We start from the raw sequence: 20,662 nt of genomic DNA, 5'->3' as shown, positions 1-20,662 counted from the left end.
TTAAAATTCACCCACAAAATTAAGCTTTTTTTGGTGGATGGGATCATCACAAGCAAATTATGTATGTATTTGTTCCCTGATGCTTCTGCAGCATTAATTTAATCGGACACAGTGTTATTCTGCTGAGATCCAACATACAGCCTGATTTACCAGCTCTCCCATCCCATTATATAACAAGTTGCCTCTGAGCATTCCTAAACAGAAAAAAAGAGGTCAGCGTCTTTGATCAGGGAAACATCCTTTACAACGCAACTTTTACCACGCAGTGCCTTTACGACGCAACTTTTACAACGCAAACCATTACAACGCATTGCGCTGGGGGGCGCTCTAGGATAGGGAATAGGTTTAATTTACTATCCAACACCTTCCCTACTATCCACGGGGACTGGAGTTGGAATAGTAAATTAAACTATTCACTATCCAGCGCCCCAAAGCACTATGCGTTGTAAAGGCATGCGTTGTAAAAACAGCGTTGTAAAGGCATGTGTGGTAAAAGCATGCGTTGTAATGTCATACATCCCTTTGATCAGTCATCTTCACAATATTTCTTCAATGTTCTAACCAACACGTGTTTCATCAATGGTTATATTCTCCATTCATTTCTTCAAGGCTATTAAATGTCTTATAATGTTAAGTATCATATTTTCGGTGTAACCGGTAATGGTAACCAGTCCAACCTGCCATACTTGTTTTCAAAATTGTAGTCAAAAGAAATATAATTCACTTTATCCACATAATTAGTCCATGTGAGATAGGTTTGGCACATTAGGAGAATGCTCTGTGAGTGCATGTTTCCACACGCATTCATATCGAGGAGTACTCCGACGCAACTTGTTTTACTTGGACTTTGTTCCAGCTGAGGTCTATTTGTGTGGTCGCTGCTCCCTTCCTGAGCATCTTGCTTGTTAAACTACTATTGATAACTCTAATAATGTGATTGGGTTGTGTTCACCGTTTTGCCCAGCCACCTTTGTGCTATTTGTTGTTAACACCAAGCGTGATTCCTCTCTTGGAACTGTAATTAGCTGACAGTGATTGTAATTTTTGCTTTCGGGTTTAAAAAATTTACCCTCATTAAACAACTCACCAGAAAAAATTCTGTTTGTATGGTTGAAACTCTGAAAACCAATCAAACAAGTCACTCCTAGGCTGCAACATAGTGCACACAAGGAGATGATGGACGGAGTGCTGAAACTTTTCAGACACTCACCCCCAGTCAGAGATCTGGGTTGAATCCATCATCGTTCTTTAGCTCACTTTGCCACCTCAGTTCAGACCCAGTTATACGCAAATCAGTCTCGACCCTGTGCCTCATGGGAACAGTCCAGCCCACACTCACAAGCCAGGTCTTCCCTGAACCGGAAACAAGCATCCTGGGACCGGTTTCGGGGTAACACCCCTCATCAGCCAGGCTAGCTTGAATCCAGTGCCAAAGTGAGCAAGGGACCCACGTCTGGGCATACCCTGCCAGCTGGGAAGTAGACAAGCCAAACATACTAGTTCTTTCGAAGTCTTCAACGTACCGACATAGATGGAGATTTAGCCACACTTTATACTATATGCGCTTACATAACATCCTATTTCTAGAAGGTAGCACTTTCAATGCTAAGTCTAGGAATTTTGCTGTCCTGCATAAAATGACATTTTGCCACTTGGCAAGTAGGCCATCTTTGCTGCTTTGTTGGGGAGACTGGCCCCTCCCTGCTGTTGAGTTCCTAAACAGCTTCCTAGTTTTGCCTTGCTCTGTTTGAAGCTCCGGACACTTTCTAAATACTTGCTTTAAGGGTAGATACACTAGCATTTTATTTGTATTTTTAGGAAATTCTGAAATGAACTTAGAGTTACCCAGACGTAATGCTTATTTACCAAGATCTACATAAGTACCTAAAGATAGAGTTTTTCAGGGATGGTCATGTTCAGAATAACTGGGATTCACTGAGAATTTGTCCGGTGCATTGTGAGGATGCAATATGCAACTCAAAGATGCTCTAAATATGTACAGTCTTGCAGGAGTCCATCTTAGTGAGTATGGATAAAAGCGTTTTGGATAACATTAAGGTACCCCAGGCATCATCAGATTTGCCTGGAGGCAAATGTGTAGTGAACAAGGTCAGGTGAAGCTTGGAGAGACCTCTCCATTTCTGCTGCAGAGCAGTTCCCCTATTAGCGATAACAGGTCTCACTTATTCTCGCCTCTTTTAGAAGTGACACCTGGCCTGGGCTATAAATATACAAATGAAATATGACTCGTTTACTCGTCAATTAAATAAGCAAGGCCTGAGGAGCCCTTGAAGAGATTTGCTGTGCCAGATGATTTAGAACTAAAGGTGGTTTCATTTGGTGATTTCTAAATGGCAGCCAAGTGGTTGACCACATCATGAAATCGGATGCTCACAGCAAGGCTTCTGCTTCTGAAAGCCGCAGTAAGGCAGTAGCCTCCGAGGACCATGGCTTGATGGCGCCAAACAAGTAAAGACAGAACAAACTGCGCTTGTCCTATCGTATGAGGAGGGCTACAATGGCAAATGTTTTAGTTTTCTTAAGCGATGAACCTGTTTCACTTTTCTGCCTATCGGAGGGAAACTGGGGGTAAAAATCAGAGGTGCTATATATCATACAACATGCTGGATTGTAGACTCACATGCTACAAACATTCAATTAACTCTTACCAGTGCCAGTGGGGTAGCAAGGGGGGGCAGTCCGCCCCAGGCAGCATGAGTTTTAGGGACGGCGGCCTCCCCCCACTTTTACCTGCGACTGTCGCGGGGCAGCAAACGCAGGGATTGCCACGGCAGCCAAAGGTGTAGTTACGCCACTGACTCTTACGGTATTGAATTCAAAGCTGATGATAAGGAATAGCATGAGGGATTGAGCTGTGCTTTTCCTTAGGACATGGGTTTTATCAGCAGTTTTCCCCAGATTTCCAAGACGTGTTTTCACAGTGTAGCAGGTGGGGTTGGCCCTTAGGTTGTTTGTCCTCAGGATCTGTACTGGCTCTCAACACCCGTGATTGGTTTATGTGGGTTCTTGCATTTTTGTTGAGGATGATTCTTTGGGAGAGAAGAAACAAAGTATCAAGAAAAAAGTTCCCAAAATTTACAAAGTTGCTCAAGTACTCACATCCTCACTTTGATGTCAAGTCTGTATGTGAAAAACCATGTCACAATTTAAACTAATGACACCTAGAGGTGATACATTAAGGTATGTGCTTTGTACATGTATGACACAAAGGGTCTGATGTCAACAGAACCCGGATGCAAACAATGGTTGACAGGTACACAGTTACCATTTTTGACCTGTTTCAGATTTTTCGCTGCAATATATTTACAATATTAATGAGGGCTGCTCCCTTGCTATGAACAGTAGACTACATCCCTGTATTTGTATTCCCAAACAGGATTTTGTTCTTAAATCAGCCCATATTCCTTAAAGGAACTGGTACTGCTTTAAAAATGAGTTTAGAGAAAACTTTCCCTGCACCCTCCCCGATGGAGCCAATATGATTCACAAAGGGGAAGGTGTCCATTTGCGAATGTTACCACTCCAACTCGAGGTTCTATAACTCATCAATGGTTTGCAACTACAATTGTGGTCACAACTCATTGATACATTCCTTGTCGACTCAGAAATAGGAAGGGGGTGCTCCTTTTACACCCTTTCCTATTTGTGATTCACAAAAGCCCTTTTATGAGTCACAATACATTTTGCTACATTGCACATTGTAAAAAGCCATTTTGCCATTACAAACCCTATGATTTAGTGAATCACAGGACTTGCAACTGGGTTTGTACTTCAGACCCAAAATCACATTATGGAAATCTATTCCTCACTGCAGGGAAGGCAAGGAAGAATGTTCTGTTAGAGAGTGTGACACTTAAGTCTAGCTTTAAAAATACCCGCTTAATGCTGAACAAGGGATTGCTTTCAGCAGCTGATGTGAAGGGGACTGACATTTAGTTCTTACACTGGATGGAAAATAAATTGTCAAATTAATTATTAGGCCTTCGTTTAATGGGCAATTACTAGTATAGGGACTTTTCTATTGCATATCTGGAATTGATTAGTTTAGAATTAGCTTCAAAGCAATTTTATTTTTCATAATAAATTGTAGAACCCTCAAAACTATGAAGAACAGACATTTTGAGCAGAATGTATGCTCCAAGTGTCCGTACATTTTTTTTTTATTTCATAGTGGTGAAGGTTCTACAGTTCTGAAGTAATGAATTCCAGAATGAGCAACAGAAAAGTAACTGTACTGGTTATTTATATATTCACTGAAAAAAAACAAAGGTTACAGGGTTGTTATAGTTAGGCTCAGATTTCACTTGTACAAAAGCAGTGATATTCAGCAGTTATAGTTAGCTGAGCTAACTATAATTTACTCCCTCGCAATGCACTGTTTATGACTTTGCATATTACATCACTCATGACATGGGCAGTGACATCACTGATGACATCATCCACAGAACCGCTCACACACCATTCACACCCTCTTACATCCATTCACACACCTGCTCACATACCCATTCACAAACCCATGGAATGACACACACACACTCACTCACTCACTCATACAGCCACTAATACAGTCAAATCATCCACTCATGCAGCCACTTACACACCCACTCACTCACCTATTCAGCCACTCATAAACCCAATCACTCACCCATACAGCCACTCACACTATCATTCACGCATCCACAGAGCTACTCACAGAGCCACTCACTCACTAATACAAACTTTCACGCTAGCACTCACTCACTCACCCAGCTACTCACACAGCCACTCACTAATTTACCCATACAACTACTCTCACATCCATTTTCTAATCCAGTTAACCACTTACATACCCATTCACACGTCCGTACAAGCAGTCACACACCCACTTACTCACCTATACAGCCAGTCACAGAAACACATACTGTGCAAAATAGCCACTCACACACACTCACTTACCCATACATCCATTCAAACAGTCACTAACGTACCCATACAGCCACTAACACACCCACTCACCCACCCAAAACCACTCGCACAGCCACTCAGTCATCACCAAAACTCCCCTACCCATATGGCCACTAAAACAGCCACTCACTCACCTATACAGCCAATCATACTCAATCACCAATACAGCCTCTCATACAGTTACTCATACACATCCACTCACATACCCACTTTCACACATACAGCACTCAGAGACCCACTCCCATACGGATACAGACAGTCACATATAGACAAAGATGACATGTTGGAAACAGTATCACTCATTACTAGTTCAGAAAGAATATTGATTGAATTTATTCAGGAGCTTACTATATATCCTTAAGTCTCAGAAACATTTAGAAAACACTTACACTCACTGGATGATGTAATCATGATGTCATTTGAGATGTAATCAGTGATGTCACTGACCATGTCATGAGTGATGTAATATATGAGGTTTTAAGCAGTGCATTAAGGGGGCATAAATTATGGTTAGCTCATTTAACTGTGACTGCTGTATTTCAGTGGTTTTGTACGAGTGAAATCTGAGCCTAACAATAATGTCCCTGTAACCTATGTTTTTTTCAGTGCATTGTGTCAGACCCTCAAGAGCAGCAGGCTATCGACCCAGGGGTCCAGAAACATGTCTGGTGGTGGCAGCTGGTGAGCAGCCACTCAGTCTGGACACTAGTGTTAGGTCATTTTTCAGGGGCATCTCTAAGATGCCCTCTGTGTACATTTTTCATTAAATCCCACACTGGCATCAGTGGGGGTTTAATGTGCTGAGAAGTTTGATACCAAACTTCCCAGTTTTCAGTAAAGCCATTATGGTATTGTGGAGTTCGTTGTGACGAACTTCCAGCGCCATGTGCTCTTGATGGCATTACTGCACTTACAATTTTTGGGAATTGACTTGGACACTGTGGCGGTGTAGGTCTTGTGCACCTATACCCTCACCGCTGGTGTGTGGCACCCAGCTGGAGGGGTGGCTGACCTGTGCCGGGCTGTGGGTTGTAGGCATGGCACCCAGGGACCTTGACTCTTCACTGTGTTCTGCACCGGGGCACGCGGCCTATAGGGGCAGTGTGTGTGTGTGGGGGTGCAGGGCCTCTGGGGGTGCTGCAGCTCTTGGAGGCCTTCCCCGGCCGGCCACAGTGCCCTTGGTGCCTGAGGTGCCATTTGCAGGGGGCTGACCTGTGGCCAAGGAGTGCCAGTTGGGTTTTGTTTGCAGTGCAGTTTGGGGGAAGAGCATGGGCCCTGGGTGCCTGTTTGGCGGGGGCCCGGGGCGCACTCAGTCGGGGCGCATCAGTGGTTCAGCGGGGGGTGGAGGCACCCATGCAGAAGGAGGGCGCTTTCTTACAGTAAACTATTGCCCGCTGTGGCTTTTCTATGAAGACGAGTATGTACCACACTGTTGGTAATCTCCACCTTAACATCGAGAAAATCAACAGTATCTCTGCTCATGCTGCTTGTGAGGGTCAAATTGCTGTTGTTGAAGTTCAGTTTTTCTGTGAACTTTTCTGCCTCAACTTCCGTGACCCTCCATATTAAATCTTCTATCCCTCCACTATCCATTTCAATAAAAATAAGAGACTAACATGTTCACTTCTCAAATTCCATATTCCACTATACCAATTCACCACTAATCCTTTATGGGTTCCAGAGTAGCGTGCTACTCGCCAATAAAGCATTTCAACACCCCATCAGGTGTACGAGCGCCATATAAATGCAAACCTTTTTCCCTTTTCTACCCCTCCCCAACCCTTCTCAATCCAAATAACTGACTAACATATCCACCACTCAAATTACTTTCATGTTTCACCATACTAATTCAACACTAATCCTTATGGGTTCCGGAGTAGCATGCTTCTCGCCAATAAAGCGCTTCAAAACCCCATCAAGGGGTAGCAAGTGCTATATAAATACAAACCTCTTGCCCTCTTCTATCCCGCAATCTACCCTTCTCTATCTAAATAACTGAATAACATATCCACCACTCAAATTACTTTCATGTTTCACCATACTAATTCAACACTAATCCTTATGGGTTCCAGAGTAGCGTGCTACTCGCCAATAAAGCGCTTCAAAACCCCAGCAAGGGGTAGCAAGTGCTATATAAATACAAACCTCTTTCCCTCTTCTATCCCGCAACCTACCTTCTCAATCCAAATAACTGAATAACATATCCACCACACTAATTTTCAACACTAATGCTTATGGGTTCCGAAGTAGCGTGCTACTGACCAGAAAAATGCTTCAACACCCATCAGGGGTAACAGGTGCCACATGAATGCAAACCTTTCTTCCATTTTTATCCCTGCACTATCCTTCTCACTCCAAATAACTGACCAATATCCACCACACAAATTACTTTCATATTTCACCATACTAATTTAGCACTAATCCTTTATCGGTTTCCGGATAAGCGTGCTTCAACACCCCATCAGGGGGCACAAGCGATATATAACTTCAAACCTTTTTTTTTTCCTTTTCAATCCTTCTGCTATCCTTCCAAATCGAAATAACTGACTAACCTATCCACCATTTAAAATGCACTTGCATGTTTCACCATACTAATTCAACACTATGGATCCTGGAGTAGCGTGCTACTCGCCGAAAAAGCGCTACAACGCCTCGTCAGGGGTAGTAAGCCCTATATATACATATTTATATATATATATATATGTCATGTGATCAAGGCCGGGGCGACCCGGCTGAAACGCGTCATGTTGTGTGAAGGCTAATAAAACGCACGTAATTTGAGAACCTTTGTGTGGTCCGTTCCTGCTGAAGGAGTTCGCTTTTTCTGAGGATTGTTTTCCATATATATATATATATATATATATATATATATATATATATATATACACACACACACACATACACACATACATTACCTATGGCGGTCGCCAGTAGGTAGTTATAGTTAGGACCTAGTTTCCATAGGAAATCCGCGACATTCTATTTGGAATAACTTTGGCGCCGGTTCACAAATGTTCGCGAAAGTTTCAAAACTGTTGCGGCGCTCCGGTACGCTCCTATCCTGAAAGTCTCAGGGTGAATCCTGAAGCGGGGGCCGAGAAAAAAGGGAGGTCCCAAAACGTGTTTTCCCCATGCAATTTTCCATAGGAACCGCTACAGCCCGAACTGCTGAACGGAATTACACCAAATTTGGCACAGAGGTAGTCCTTGGTTCAGACTCGTGCCTTTTGCTTAAATTGTGTAAATCCATTCAGTAGTTCCTGAGAAAATCAAAATCAAAAGTACATATATCTCTATGGACTCGGTGGATCCGCGCATCCTGCCGTGCACAAGCTTCATGCTAATTGGCTGTCAACACTCCAAACCAGGAAGTGTTGGCAGCCATCTTGTGCCTCGGTAGAACCGAGGCACAAGAAACCTAATAAAAAAAACATGCAAAACTCGAAAAGGGGGCAGAGTAGAATCACCCTGACCCCCGAGGGCAAAATCCGCCTTGGGTGCTGCCGATCCCAAAAAGAAAGAAGCGCGGGCTCCCGCTTTTCAATGCTAATTAGCCCCCGGGGGCATGAACAAGAAAAGTATGTGGGGGCCCAATCCCCCCCACACTGCCCCGGGGACCGCCACCCCTGGGGCTTTATGATAGTATAGGCGGGGTTTCACGGCCCCCCTGCAGCCCCAGGGACCACCACTCCCGGGGCTTGTTTAAATTGGGTGGGGGGGCTCTCAGGCCCCCCCCAGCCCCGGGGACCGCCACTCCCGGGACTTTAAAAAATGAATGGTGGGGGGCTCACGGCCCCCGCGGCCCCGGGGACCGCCACCCCCCTGGGCTTTATTTTTTTTAAAATACCCTGTGTGGGGGGCTCAAGCCCCCCCCTCGAACCCCAGGGACCACCACCCCCTGGGGCTTTGTAAAATGTGGCCCCTCCTGGAGCCCTGTAATGGTCCTGGGATCACCACCCCCCTGGGCCGGCTCCTGCAGTGTCCCGGGGTGCCCGACCCCAGGACACTTTCGTTTGCAATGACAGGGCAGGAGCCTTGCGGCTCCCACCCCGTCATTGCATACTGCTTTGCTATTTGGAGGAGAGAGCAGGCAACCTGCTCTGTCTTCCAAATAGCATGCAGATTGCTTTTCCACAGGGGGAGCAGCATGTAAGCTGCTCCCCATGTGGCAAAGCAATGCCGACTCCCGCAGGACGCGGGGAGCCGGCTGGGACCGTGGGGGGATTGGGGACACCAAAGTAAAATCAGCCGAACTACGAATTCCGGTTTACTCACCTGTTATCAGGAGAGACCTCAGTGCTGCATCTTTGAACCCAGTACTGATCCTGAAAAGTAATTCTAACTGTACTTACCAGTAACTTGAATTTCCTTCCATAGGCTAACATTGACTGGGTTTCACTTGGAAATTCTTCTAAGTGTGGAGTTTTGAAACTTTAAAATGTTCACCGAAAATCATCTGAACTTACAAATATTCCTCTAAAATCAGCCGAACTACGAATTCCGATTTACTCACCTGTTATCAGGAGAGACCTCAGTGCTGCATCTTTGAGCCCAGTACTGACCCTGAAAAGTAATTCTAACTGTACTTACAAGTAACTTGTATTTCTTTCCATAGGAATCCATTGTGTTGTTTTCACCAGAAAAGTTTTTAAGTGTCGATTTTCATAAACTACAAATATTCCTTAAAAATCGTCTGTATGACTTAAACGCATTCTTACAACTGTTTACATGAGATGCACCAGTGCTGGATCCAGGATCCACCACTGAGTAAGAAAAAGTAACGATAACACTACTTACCTGCTAAGTGGCTTTCCACCCATTGGATAACATTTTTTTTTTTATTTAGACATTTTTATTTGCAGATGTACCAGGAGCCATTAAACAATCAGTTAAAGAACACAGTTATGCATTACAGTCGGTGCCACTTGTTACCAGCTAAGGATACACGGCCATTCAGCCCACATCCCGTAGGCCGGGCGGCAAGCAAGATTGGTGTACTATAGCAACCAAGTATTACATTGATGCAAACATGGAGTAGGCGTTCCTAGTTTCTGCTTTTCGATTTTTAAATGCAGGAACCCCCTCCTCCCCCCGCCCCCCTTGTATTGAACTATAGAAAACCAGATTTAGATCCTTCAAAACTATCCACACGGAACATCGTCACAGCTACACTTCCTTGTCCCCCCCCCACCTCCCAGTACCAGCCAAAATCTGCACCGCCTAAGGCCCGCAACAGCGATCTGCTGACGGTATCCTGCGTGGCCAGTGGGGTAAGTGTGTCTGTAACGTGTACCCCATCAGTCTCTGTGTCGTGTCACTTGCCCATCCCAATGGAAACCCCTCTACAGCCCACCATCCAGCCCATGGTAATGCCTCCACTTTGAGCAAACTCTGCGGAATTTTTTCGGGCATCCCCTGGCCTTATAGGTGACCCTTTCTGCTGCCATATACAGGTCCAAACCTCTCCTCCACTCCCCCAGGTCCGGGGGTTCCGGCGCTCCCCAGTGTTTTGCAATGTCTCTTTTGGCAACAACCAATGCAAGGACCAGAAAAGTGAGTAATGGGCGGGTTAGGTCAATGTCATTCCTCATGCCCAGCAGTGCCAACTTGGGCTCCCGGGCGATCGGCACCTCGAGTATCTCCTCTAATTCCCTGAAGATCTCGGTCCAGTATCTTTGTATTACAGTACATGTCCAGACGGTGTGATAGAAATCTCCCTCCCCCTGCAAGCATCTAAGGCATCGTGAGTCCTCTACCTTTCCCATCTTGTACAAACGCAGCCTGTCAAAATAAGTTCTGTGAAGGAAGTTAAATTGGATAAGTCGCAGCCTAGACTTGATCGCCACCTCCCGGATGCATCAGGAGTATCTCCCAGTCTAGCTCCTCAATCTCCCCCACCTCCGCCTCCCAGGTGTCTCTGAGTCTTGTCAGGTCTCCCAGCATATGATTGGTGAGTGTCTTGTAAGTTAGGGAGACCGCCTTTCCCGTCATCTGTTCTTGGAGGAGCCTCCCCTCCAGTGGCGCATAGTCCGGTATGTCTGTGAGCGTGATGTTTTGGGCTATCCAGGCGTGACGCAGTTGGACATATTTGAACTTCTGTGAGTTATGTAACCCAAACTCCGATTGCAGGGCCTGGAATGATTTAAATTCCCCCTTAGCTATTACGTCCCCTATAGTGGAGATGCCAATGTCGTCCCATCTGCGGAACCCGCGCAGCTTGTGAAGCTCCGCCAACCAGTGGCAGTGCCGTGTGTGGGCTTCCTCTCCCAGCCCATGCGTCGTGTGGCCTTTATCCACGCAGTAAGCGTTATGGAGGTGGCGGGGAGAAGGAGCGCCCTTCCGGGGCCCACATAAAGATAGCTCAATATGTTCTTGGGTGCCAGTTTGGATCTTTCTAGAGCATAGGTTGGGTGGTCCGCCGGGGCATGACACCAGTTGTTAATCGGGGTCAGGTGTTCCGCCCAATAATAAGCCTCTAGATTGGGGAGCGAGATTCCTCCGCTATATTGGTGTCTCTGTAGCATGGACAGGGCCACCCTGGCATGTTTGCCCAACCAAAGGAAGGATCTCAGATCCGCGTGGATCCTGTTGAAGACCGCCACTGGTATCGGATAGTATTCATTTTGTAGGGCGTATAAAAACTGTGGCAGGGTGATCATTTTATACATAGCTGCCCTGCCCAGGAGTGTCAGTGGGAGTTTACTCCAGCGGTCTATATCCGCCACCGCGTTAGTTATAATCCGTTCCAGATTCTTTCGGAACGATAGGGGCGCATCCGCAGTGATATAGATTCCCAGGTATTGGAAGCCTTCCACCGTTGTCAACAGTTCCTCTGGCAATCTCCCCCACCGATTGCCTCCCCTCGGGTCGTAAAGTACTGACTTGTGCCAGTTAGTTTTGTAGCCCCCCATCTCTCCATAACGGTTCAGTTCTCGGAAGAGCTCCGGCACTGTGGTCTCTGGTTGAGTGATGTAGAGCAGGACATCGTCCGCATAAAGCGAGACCTTTTCCGGGTGTCGCTCTGTATTATCACTAGTAAAGCCATGAATATCGGTATTATGTCGGATTCTGGCCGCAAGCGCTTCAATGGTCAGTGTGAAGAGAAGAGGGGACAGGGGGCAACCCTGTCTGGTACCTCTCTGAATTCGGAACTCCCGTGAAAGAGCACCGTTCACCCTCACCCTGGCCCTCAGATTAGTATAGAGCAAGCGGACCCATTTGATGAAGTTTGGCCCGAAACCAAACCTATGGAGCACTGCAAACAAAAAGGGCCAGTGGACCGCATCAAATGCCTTTTCGGCATCTAGTGAGAGGAACCAGTGTGGATCACTCCCCCCCCCTCACCTCCTGTAGCCAGTTGTGGGTTCTCCTGAGGTTCAGCCTCGTTGCTCTATCAGGTAGGAAGCCCGATTGGTCCAGATGTACGAGGTCCGGAATGACCACCCTCAAACGGGCAGCCAAGATAGTTGCCAATATATTCACTTCCGTATTGAGGAGGGAGATCGGCCGGTAGGAGGCACAACTCTCCCGTGGTTTGCCCTCTTTAAATATCGGAATTATCGTAGCCAGGGCAAGATCCGGTGGGAGCTCACCCTCCTCGAAGGCACCAGTAAAGAGGCCCTTGAGATGGCGGGTCAGTAGGTCCGCCGTACGTTTGAAAAGCTCTGCGGGGAAGCCATTCGGGCCTGGGGATTTGCCAGGTCGCAGCCTAGCAATGGCATTCGTGATGTCATCAGACGTTATGTCTGCTTCCAGCGTCTCCACATCCTCTGGGGGGAGGACCGGTAGGGTAGTATCATCCAGATATTGAAGCGCCTCCTCGTGTGTAGCAAGGTCCCGGGCTGCGTAGAACCCTTCATAGTGGGTCGCAAATACCTCTGCTATCCAGCGTCGGTGTCGACCAAGGTCCCCCCCGCGTCGACGATATTATCTATCCACCTCGCTGCCCTTTCTTTTTTGCTGAGCCAAGCCAGGAGTTTCCCCGACTTGTCTCCCACGTCGTATAGCCTATGGAGGGTGGCGAGGGATTGGGTCTTGGCCTCATTTGTCACCAGCTCCCTATATTGCCTCTGGGCATCAAGTAGCCGTCTCAGGGTTTCCTCAGTCTTATGGGTCAGATATTCACCCTCTCGACTCAGAATAGTCTGTTCTAGGGCCGCTACCTCGGTCAGGAGTTTCCGTCTTTCTTCGCCCAATCTGGATCGAATCCTGTCACGTAGGACCGGTTTTAGGGCTTCCCACAGAGTGACAGTCGAGTCCACCGTGCCCTCGTTTTCTGCTATATATACTTTAATGTCCGCTCTCACACCTCTCAGGATCGCCCTGTTTTGGAGATCCCATGCGAGGCGCCAGGAACCCCTGTCTCTGTCTCGGTCGTGGCCCACCCTTACGTACAATGGCAAGTGGTCCGATATCCCCTAGCCCTGTATTCTGCGGTATTCCCCACTCCTAGAAGCTGTCGGGGCATGAACACATAGTCGAGGCGCGAAAACGTCTTGTGTGCTCCCGAGTAGTATGAGTAGGTGTGCTGCGTGGGGTGGAGCCATCTCCACACGTCTGTCAATCCTAGTGTGGACATCTGGTCGAACAGCGCTGTCCGGTGCTCCTCTCCCGCTGTGCTTCCAGATCTATCTAGGTTTATGTTCATAACATCGTTTAAATCACCCTCCACCACTTGTATAGTGTCTGCTGTGTCCAGGAGTATGTTTGCAAGCGCCGTACCCGTGCGGGACTGCAGTTTGGGCGGTGCATAGACCGACATCAATGTATAGGTGCGTCTATTCCAGGTACCCTGTACCCCAGCGTATGTTCCCTGTGGATCTATCCAGGTGTGAGTGATATGGAAGGGTATGGTTCTTTTAACAATAACTGCCACTCCTCTAGAGTCAGACGTGTACCCTGCATGTGCCAATACCCTGTGCCGGCCCCTAGCAATGAAAGCACATTGGGTGCCTTTGAGGTGCGTTTCCTGCAGGAAAGTGACGTCTGGGTCAGCCTTTGTAATATATGCGTTCACTAAGCCTCTCTTGATCTTAGAGCCCAGCCCATTGACATTCCATGTCAGGATACTCAATTTCCTATCCTCCTCCCTCGGTGTATCTACGGTACCTGCCATTGGAGGATGCAGGGACTATGAGTTTCATTACTCCAGCATGTGTAGGTGATGTGGAGGTGCAGTGCGTGTAGCTGAACTCTCATCTGTGTTTTCTTTCCCCCCAACTGTCCCCACCCAGATCCCCACCCGAACAAACCTGGGAAACCCACTTCCAACTGACCCTCCCCTTTCCTCAACATTCCCAACCTAAACCCCCACCTGAATCAACTGAGGAGCCCCAGTTCCCACCCCCCACCCCACCTTCCCCCATCCAGTCGCACCCTGACACAGGACAGGACTATCTGTAGGAGTAGGCCTGTTGCCCGCCCACGTATCCCTCCCATCAGGCAATCACAAACCAAAAGAACAAAAGAAACGGTAAGGGGGTGTCAACTTGCGTGCTCCCCCATGTCGTGCCGCCATCTCCACTGTCCAGGTGCACCGTTTTCAAGAATGAGAGTCTTGCGTTTCCAGCACTGAGGCGCCGGCCTGCCCCGAGGAGTCATGTTCCATATGCCGGATCGCCTCCACCAACGGGTGTACCGAGCCCAACCCCTCCCCTTCCTCCTCTCCTCCAGATGCGCGGCTCCCCAAGTTCTCTTCCTCGTCTCCTTCTGAACAAATATCACTCCTGAGGCAACTGAATCTCGAACCTGGCACGGATGTGCCCTCCGGCGATGGTGTTCCCCCTCGCCGCATGTCTCCTGATCCCTGCCCCCGGTATGGAGTCGCCGGTGTCTGTCTCTTCACCCTTCGTGACTTCCGTCTCTGTAGCTTTGGCAGTTCCCATTGAGACCTTTGCCTCACTACTCTGTCCAGTTCTTCTCTCCCTGCATTCTCCCTACTATTGAGGATAGGACGCTCCTCAAGCCACTGCCATGCATCCTCCGGGTGCGTGAAGAATATTGATTTGTCCTTGTACAGTACCTTCAGCTTAGCGGGGAAGAGGAGCATGTACGAGATGTTCAGGGTTCTCAGTTTCGCCTTAACCGCATCGAAGGAGCGGCGTTGCTTCTGGACCTCCTGGCTATAGTCCGGGAAGATCATTATTGTTGAGTTTTCCAGCCGGATCTCCCTCTTCATCCTGGCCTCTCTTAAGATCAAGTCTCTATCGGCAAAGTTGAGGAAGCGGGCAATAACCGGCCTCGGCCTCGCTCCCTCAGGCGGTTTTGCCAGGAGGGCCCTATGTGCTCTTTCGATAATAAAACAAGGGGAGAACTGCACATCTGGGAAAGTTCTTAACAGCCAAGTGCGGAGGAACGACGCCATGTTCGTCCCTTCTATACCTTCTCTAAAGCCCACAAAGCGCAGGTTGTTGCGTCTTGCCCGGTTCTCGGCGTCGTCAACCTTCCAAAGCAGTTGGCGGTGGGAGGCCTGCAGCTCCGCCATGTCTTTTTTCAGGGTGGAGATTGAGTCCTCGGTCTTGCCAATCCTTGTTTCCGTCGCCGTTACCCTGTCAGACAGCTTGCGGAAATGTTGTCGGAGTAAGGTCACTTCCGAGCCCACTTCCCCGATTTTGACCTCCAGCGCCGCTCGGGACTCCTGGATATCCGTCCTGGAAGCCTGTATGGCCTCCAGCAGCATCGCCGTGTCGGTCCGCCCCCCAGGCGTCACCGGTGGGGGCTCCATCTGAGGCCTTGGTGCCGCGAAGTTGTCCATGGGTCCTAGTTTCTGTGTCTTCGGAAGCGTGTCCCTCTTACCCATGGTTGGTCGCGGCTCCGGGGTAGGGCCCCCACTGACCGGGCCTCTCCGCTGTCCGGGCATCGTATGACTTGGCAGTTCTTCCAACGTGTGCCGGCCGCAGGGTATACAGTCCCGGGCCTCTCCGCTCTCCGCCTCTCACCCCCGCTGCAGTTGAGGGACAAACGCAAATCCTCTCGGGGGGAGACTCCGGCCGTATCGGTACCCCTACTCAGGACTCTGTAGGCTAGGCCGACAATCCGCGATAACCTGCGAGTGGTCGGGTCGGTCCCAGAGGGCGCGCAGATGATCACCCCCGCACCCTGGGCCCCTATCTCAGTCTCCGGGCTCCGAAGGGCGAAGGCCGGAGCGGGGAGGTCCGCCCCCGGGTTCGGTGCCGGTGTCTCAGTGCAGGGGCGGATCACCACCCGACTCGTCCGTGTGAGCGTACCCCTCAGGCTGCGCTCGTCCCCCGGTGCGTGTCAGCCACCCCTCTGCCTCGGTTTAGGGCTCCGGCGTCGCGGCCGCCATCTTGGTAAAGTGTGGCCGGTCCTGTAGTGCCGCCTGGGTTCCCATCTGGGCCTCACCCCCGCTGCCTCGGCCCGCTCGCTGACGTCTCCTGATGGGCACTGTCGCTGTCGCCTCTCAGCCCCCGGAGCAAGCCGGTCGCCTCCCGCTCGTCGGTCAGGGCTCCATGGCGGCCATCTTGGTGAAGGGCGGCCGGTCCCTCCGTGCAGTGCCCGCTCCCGCCGGATCTGTGCACTCACCGCCTCGCCCCTCGCACGGGTGCCTCCAGCGTCTGCCGGCTCCCCACGTCCTCCGGCGTCCGGCAGGGGCCTCCCGCCCGGCGGTCAGGGCTCGTACGTCGCGGCCGCCATCTTGTCCACGACGGAGGGCTTCCCGAGCTCTCAGGCCAAGTCGGCGGCTCTCACGTAGTCAGGTGCCTCTCCGCTTTGAGGTAAGTCGCACCGGCTCCGGGGGTCAGGGTGCTTTCGGTTCAGGTGTCTGGCGCCCCAGGAAATATGTATTCCGTCGGATTCTGTGGCAGCACGGCGGGAGCTCCAGCGCCGCACGTCCTACTCGGCCATGCTGTTGGCCACCGAACTCCCATTGGATAACATTGGTGAATCTATGTGAAAAAGTTTCAAAGTGTGAACTTTTAAAATACAATAATATTCCTCAAAAATCAGTACTGTAACCAAAATGCTTTTACTCAACTGTTTACAGGAGATGTCCCAGGACTTAATCTTGGATGCAGTCCTGTGGTTAGAAAAGTAATCCATGAAGTAACTAATTGCATTTAAGTAGAAATTCCCATTGAGCTCAATGTTGCATTGTGTTTGAAATTGTGTTGCCCATTGCAACAACTGTAACTACTGTACTTAAAAGTCTATTGCCTATTTGCAAGTATTTAAACTAAAGTAATCATTCTGAGAAAGTATCTTTTGTAATGTAATGTATAATGTAATTATAATGTAATAAAAAAAAATATTTAAAAATAAATAGTTTTAAAAAATTTAGTAAATATGTATCAACAAAAATAATTATAACAATTAATACATTTAAAAATTGTCATTTACAAAACCTTTGAAATTCACTGAAAAAAACATAGGTTTCAGGCATGTTATAGTTAGAAATTAGCATTAAAAAAACCTTTGAAATTCACTGAAAAAACCATAGGTTTCAGACATGTTATAGTTAGGAATTAGCTTTGAAAAAACCTTAGAAATTCTCTGAAAACACCATAGGTTTTAGGGGTGTTATAGTTAGCTGGACATTTCACTCATACAAAACCATTGAAATTCCTCCGTTATAGTTAGTTGTACTCACTATAACTTGCGTGCCCGCAATCCACTGCTGATGATGTCACATATTACATCATTCATGACATGGTCAGTGACATCACTGATGACATCTCAATAGTCCTCAATAGAAATAGTATTACTCCTGATGGTGTTTGAGGTAACACCCATTTGTTGCATTCCTAAATACTCAAGCAGCAAAAATGCTACAAAATATAGGTGTTCCATTTATATCCCAGTGCAAAATGTACAAAATGTATGTACACTTTCAGGAAGGAAAAAAGATTTGCAGAGGGTGACCGTATTAGGCGATAGGATGTAAGAGACTTTCCTGTCAGTTTTCTAAAGACTTTGCTTGTTTATTTTTAGCTGTGCCAATAAAGTTCACTAACAAGAGTGGTGCTGTGGAGAAAATTTCAGCAAAGCTCCACGAGGAGGCAGAATTGGTGGCTGAAATATCTGACCTGTTGGCGGCTGTGAAGTGGTTGAAGAATGGCAAGGAGCTAAAAGCCAGCACTAAGTATGCCTTCCATAGCATGGAGAAGAAGCGCACACTCAAGATAAGCGATGTATTAGCAACAGACGGCGGTGCCTATGAGTGCACCTGTGAAGGGGATACAATAGCCTACCAGCTCACTGTGAAAGGTACAGCTTCATAAGAAACTTTGGTGCAAAATGCGGTGTTCGGTAAATTGATGCACTCACACTGTCTCATCCACTCACTCACTTTAATACAGCACTCATATACTGATTCACTAACTCACTCACTTGTCTCTCCACTATACCATTCACCTGCTGATGCACTCACTCACCTTAATTCACCCCTCGCCTATTGATCCACTCACTGTACTTCACTACTCACCTACTGATGTACTCACTTACTCACTCAAATTTGGAGACCCAGTCTAAAGAGATCATTTTGCATGTTTTGAACATTTTGGTTCAAGCTTTTTCTCGGATCAAAGGAAATGCTTTAAACCACATTCGGAAGATATATAATTAGGGACTGCAGCAACGACAGTCTTAGTAAGCGTTGACACAAACGTAACCATTGAATGTCAACATGCTGCACACATGTTATCAAGACTTGAGGAAAAGTCACGATAAGAGTGAGTCACATATCATTCCCTCTGATATGTTATGGTATTTAAGAAAGCTATCAGGCACTGGAAGGCGACCCCCCTCACTCTTCTTTGATAAACTTCTAAAACCCTACTTTGCTTAGAACATTTCAGCCAACCCAATCAACACCACTACATCAGAAAGTTGGTCCATACAGTGTCATAGGAAAATACTGCTGCATTATAGGGAGACACATTGGAGGTATGATTGAGTCACTCCTCACACCACCATATCAGGAGGCAATACCTCTACTTTATATAGAAACCCGTGCACCAGTCACACTGTCATGCCATGGTGATATCTTCTTTATATGTGGTGAATTATGCTATATGAGATAGCAATTCCTACCACTTCCATTCTAGGGGGCAATAACTTTGCTGTATAAATGTACCTCATGAAGAAATCTCTTCTTGCACAGCTAGACCAAAAGGCAGCATGTCAGCTTTCTAGAGATCAGTGTGCTAGATGAGATATATCTTCTTCATACTACCTTGTAAAGTGGCAATACTCTGCTTTATAGTGTGACCTAAGCCCTCCATCACTTACATAATGCAATACATTTGCCATATAGAGAGATATGTGTGCTGTATTAAGGGTTTATTCCTTGCACCTACCCACACTGTGCAATGAACCCTTTGTTGTAGAGAGTTATGTGTGTGCAATGCAATGATCACTCTTAAAACTACAGTTGAGTTGGGCAGTCGCTCTGCATTATAGTTGAACAAGTATGCCATACAAAGTATTCTCTTATTACAGGACTCTGCCATGAAGTGATAGATGTGATCATTAATGAGATACGCAAGTGCCATTTAAGTGACTGATTGGAGAGTAATAACAGGAATGACTCCTTTTGAACTATGAGGAAATCCGTCTTCCTGCTTCTGTGCCAAGGGTATATACCTCTTACTTAAAGAAAGCCCTCTTGTGCACTCCCTTATTCTTTGGAAGGGGTGGGTAGGTCAACCTTTATTCAAACCCTCCACCCTTAGGCCATGGATGTGCTTGCCAACACTAAGGCTGAATCCGTGTAAAGTAAATCTAACCCACATGGCAAAGTATTTTAGATATCCATGGATCAATCCATACAGTGATGTAGTACCAAACCTCTATTAGTAAATTAGCACCACTGACCTTGCAGGAAGGAAGAAAGCATTGCAATACCTATGGGGAAATATAAGGCATATTTTTCTTTTCAATTGACTTTTATTGAGTTGAATGGCACTATGGTAAAGGAAACAGTTCCAGGCAACAAAGACATTACATTGAAAGAAAATTTAAATTTTAAGTACTCCTTGGTTGAAGATTCAAATTTGTAATTGATTTACAAATGTACCACCCCACTTATAAAGCATTATTTTTTAAAACAAGATCACATTCATGCGGGAAAAAAAATTGTGAACGTTGAAAGAAGCCAACAGAAACATATGCATATCCTAGTAAAGTGTTCGTTTTTCTCTATCTAGTGTGGTATTATCAAAAGCAGAAAAGCACCAGACAAGTTTTGAATACAACTGGTAGAGAGCATTTTATATTCAACTTACACAAACTTGCATCTTTAAGTTATGAATGATTGAGTCTCAGGCTATGAATCTGGCTCCAGCCTTCAGAGAACATAGTGACAGGAAACATTATAATGACCTTCCAAAGTAAAAGTGGCTAGTATAGTTCAACTAGGAGTGTATGCTTGTTGCACCACCACTAATGTTGCCCTGGAGAAGAAAGGGGTAGGAGTTTGAAGCAATGGGGGTGTTGACTACCGAAATTGATTGCACATCATAACTGAGATGAGAGGAATTCCAAGGAACTGGCATTTGAGGGTGATAAATATTTCACCTGGAGTTATGACCATACTTCAGTTTTGGTGCTATTGCAAGTGAGAATAATTGTGTCTATTTATACACGGCTACATATTTGAGGTTCCCATGGCTTATTGTCCATCTTATATGGCAGTAGAACTTTATTTCATTTGCATGTGTGGAAGCTGTCAATACTGATGATC

The 20,662-nt window shown here is 47.1% G+C and overlaps 1 protein-coding gene across 1 annotated transcript in view; it reads left to right on the top strand.

Annotated features, from left to right (window-relative positions):
- The window catches only part of OBSCN (obscurin, cytoskeletal calmodulin and titin-interacting RhoGEF), a 2,124,484-nt gene that overhangs the window by 155,251 nt on the left and 1,948,571 nt on the right, over window positions 1-20,662 (top strand). Inside the window, exon 7 of the mRNA XM_078665296.1 lies at window positions 17,911-18,186. Coding sequence (XP_078521422.1) covers window positions 17,911-18,186 — 276 coding nt within the window. The remainder of the gene's footprint in view (window positions 1-17,910; window positions 18,187-20,662) is intronic.

Source organism: Lissotriton helveticus, chromosome 10, assembly GCF_964261635.1.
Source record: "Lissotriton helveticus chromosome 10, aLisHel1.1, whole genome shotgun sequence".
NCBI lineage: Eukaryota > Metazoa > Chordata > Amphibia > Caudata > Salamandridae > Lissotriton > Lissotriton helveticus.
The sequence above is the reverse complement of the archived record's forward strand: the minus strand, read 5'-3'. Positions and strand labels throughout refer to the sequence as shown.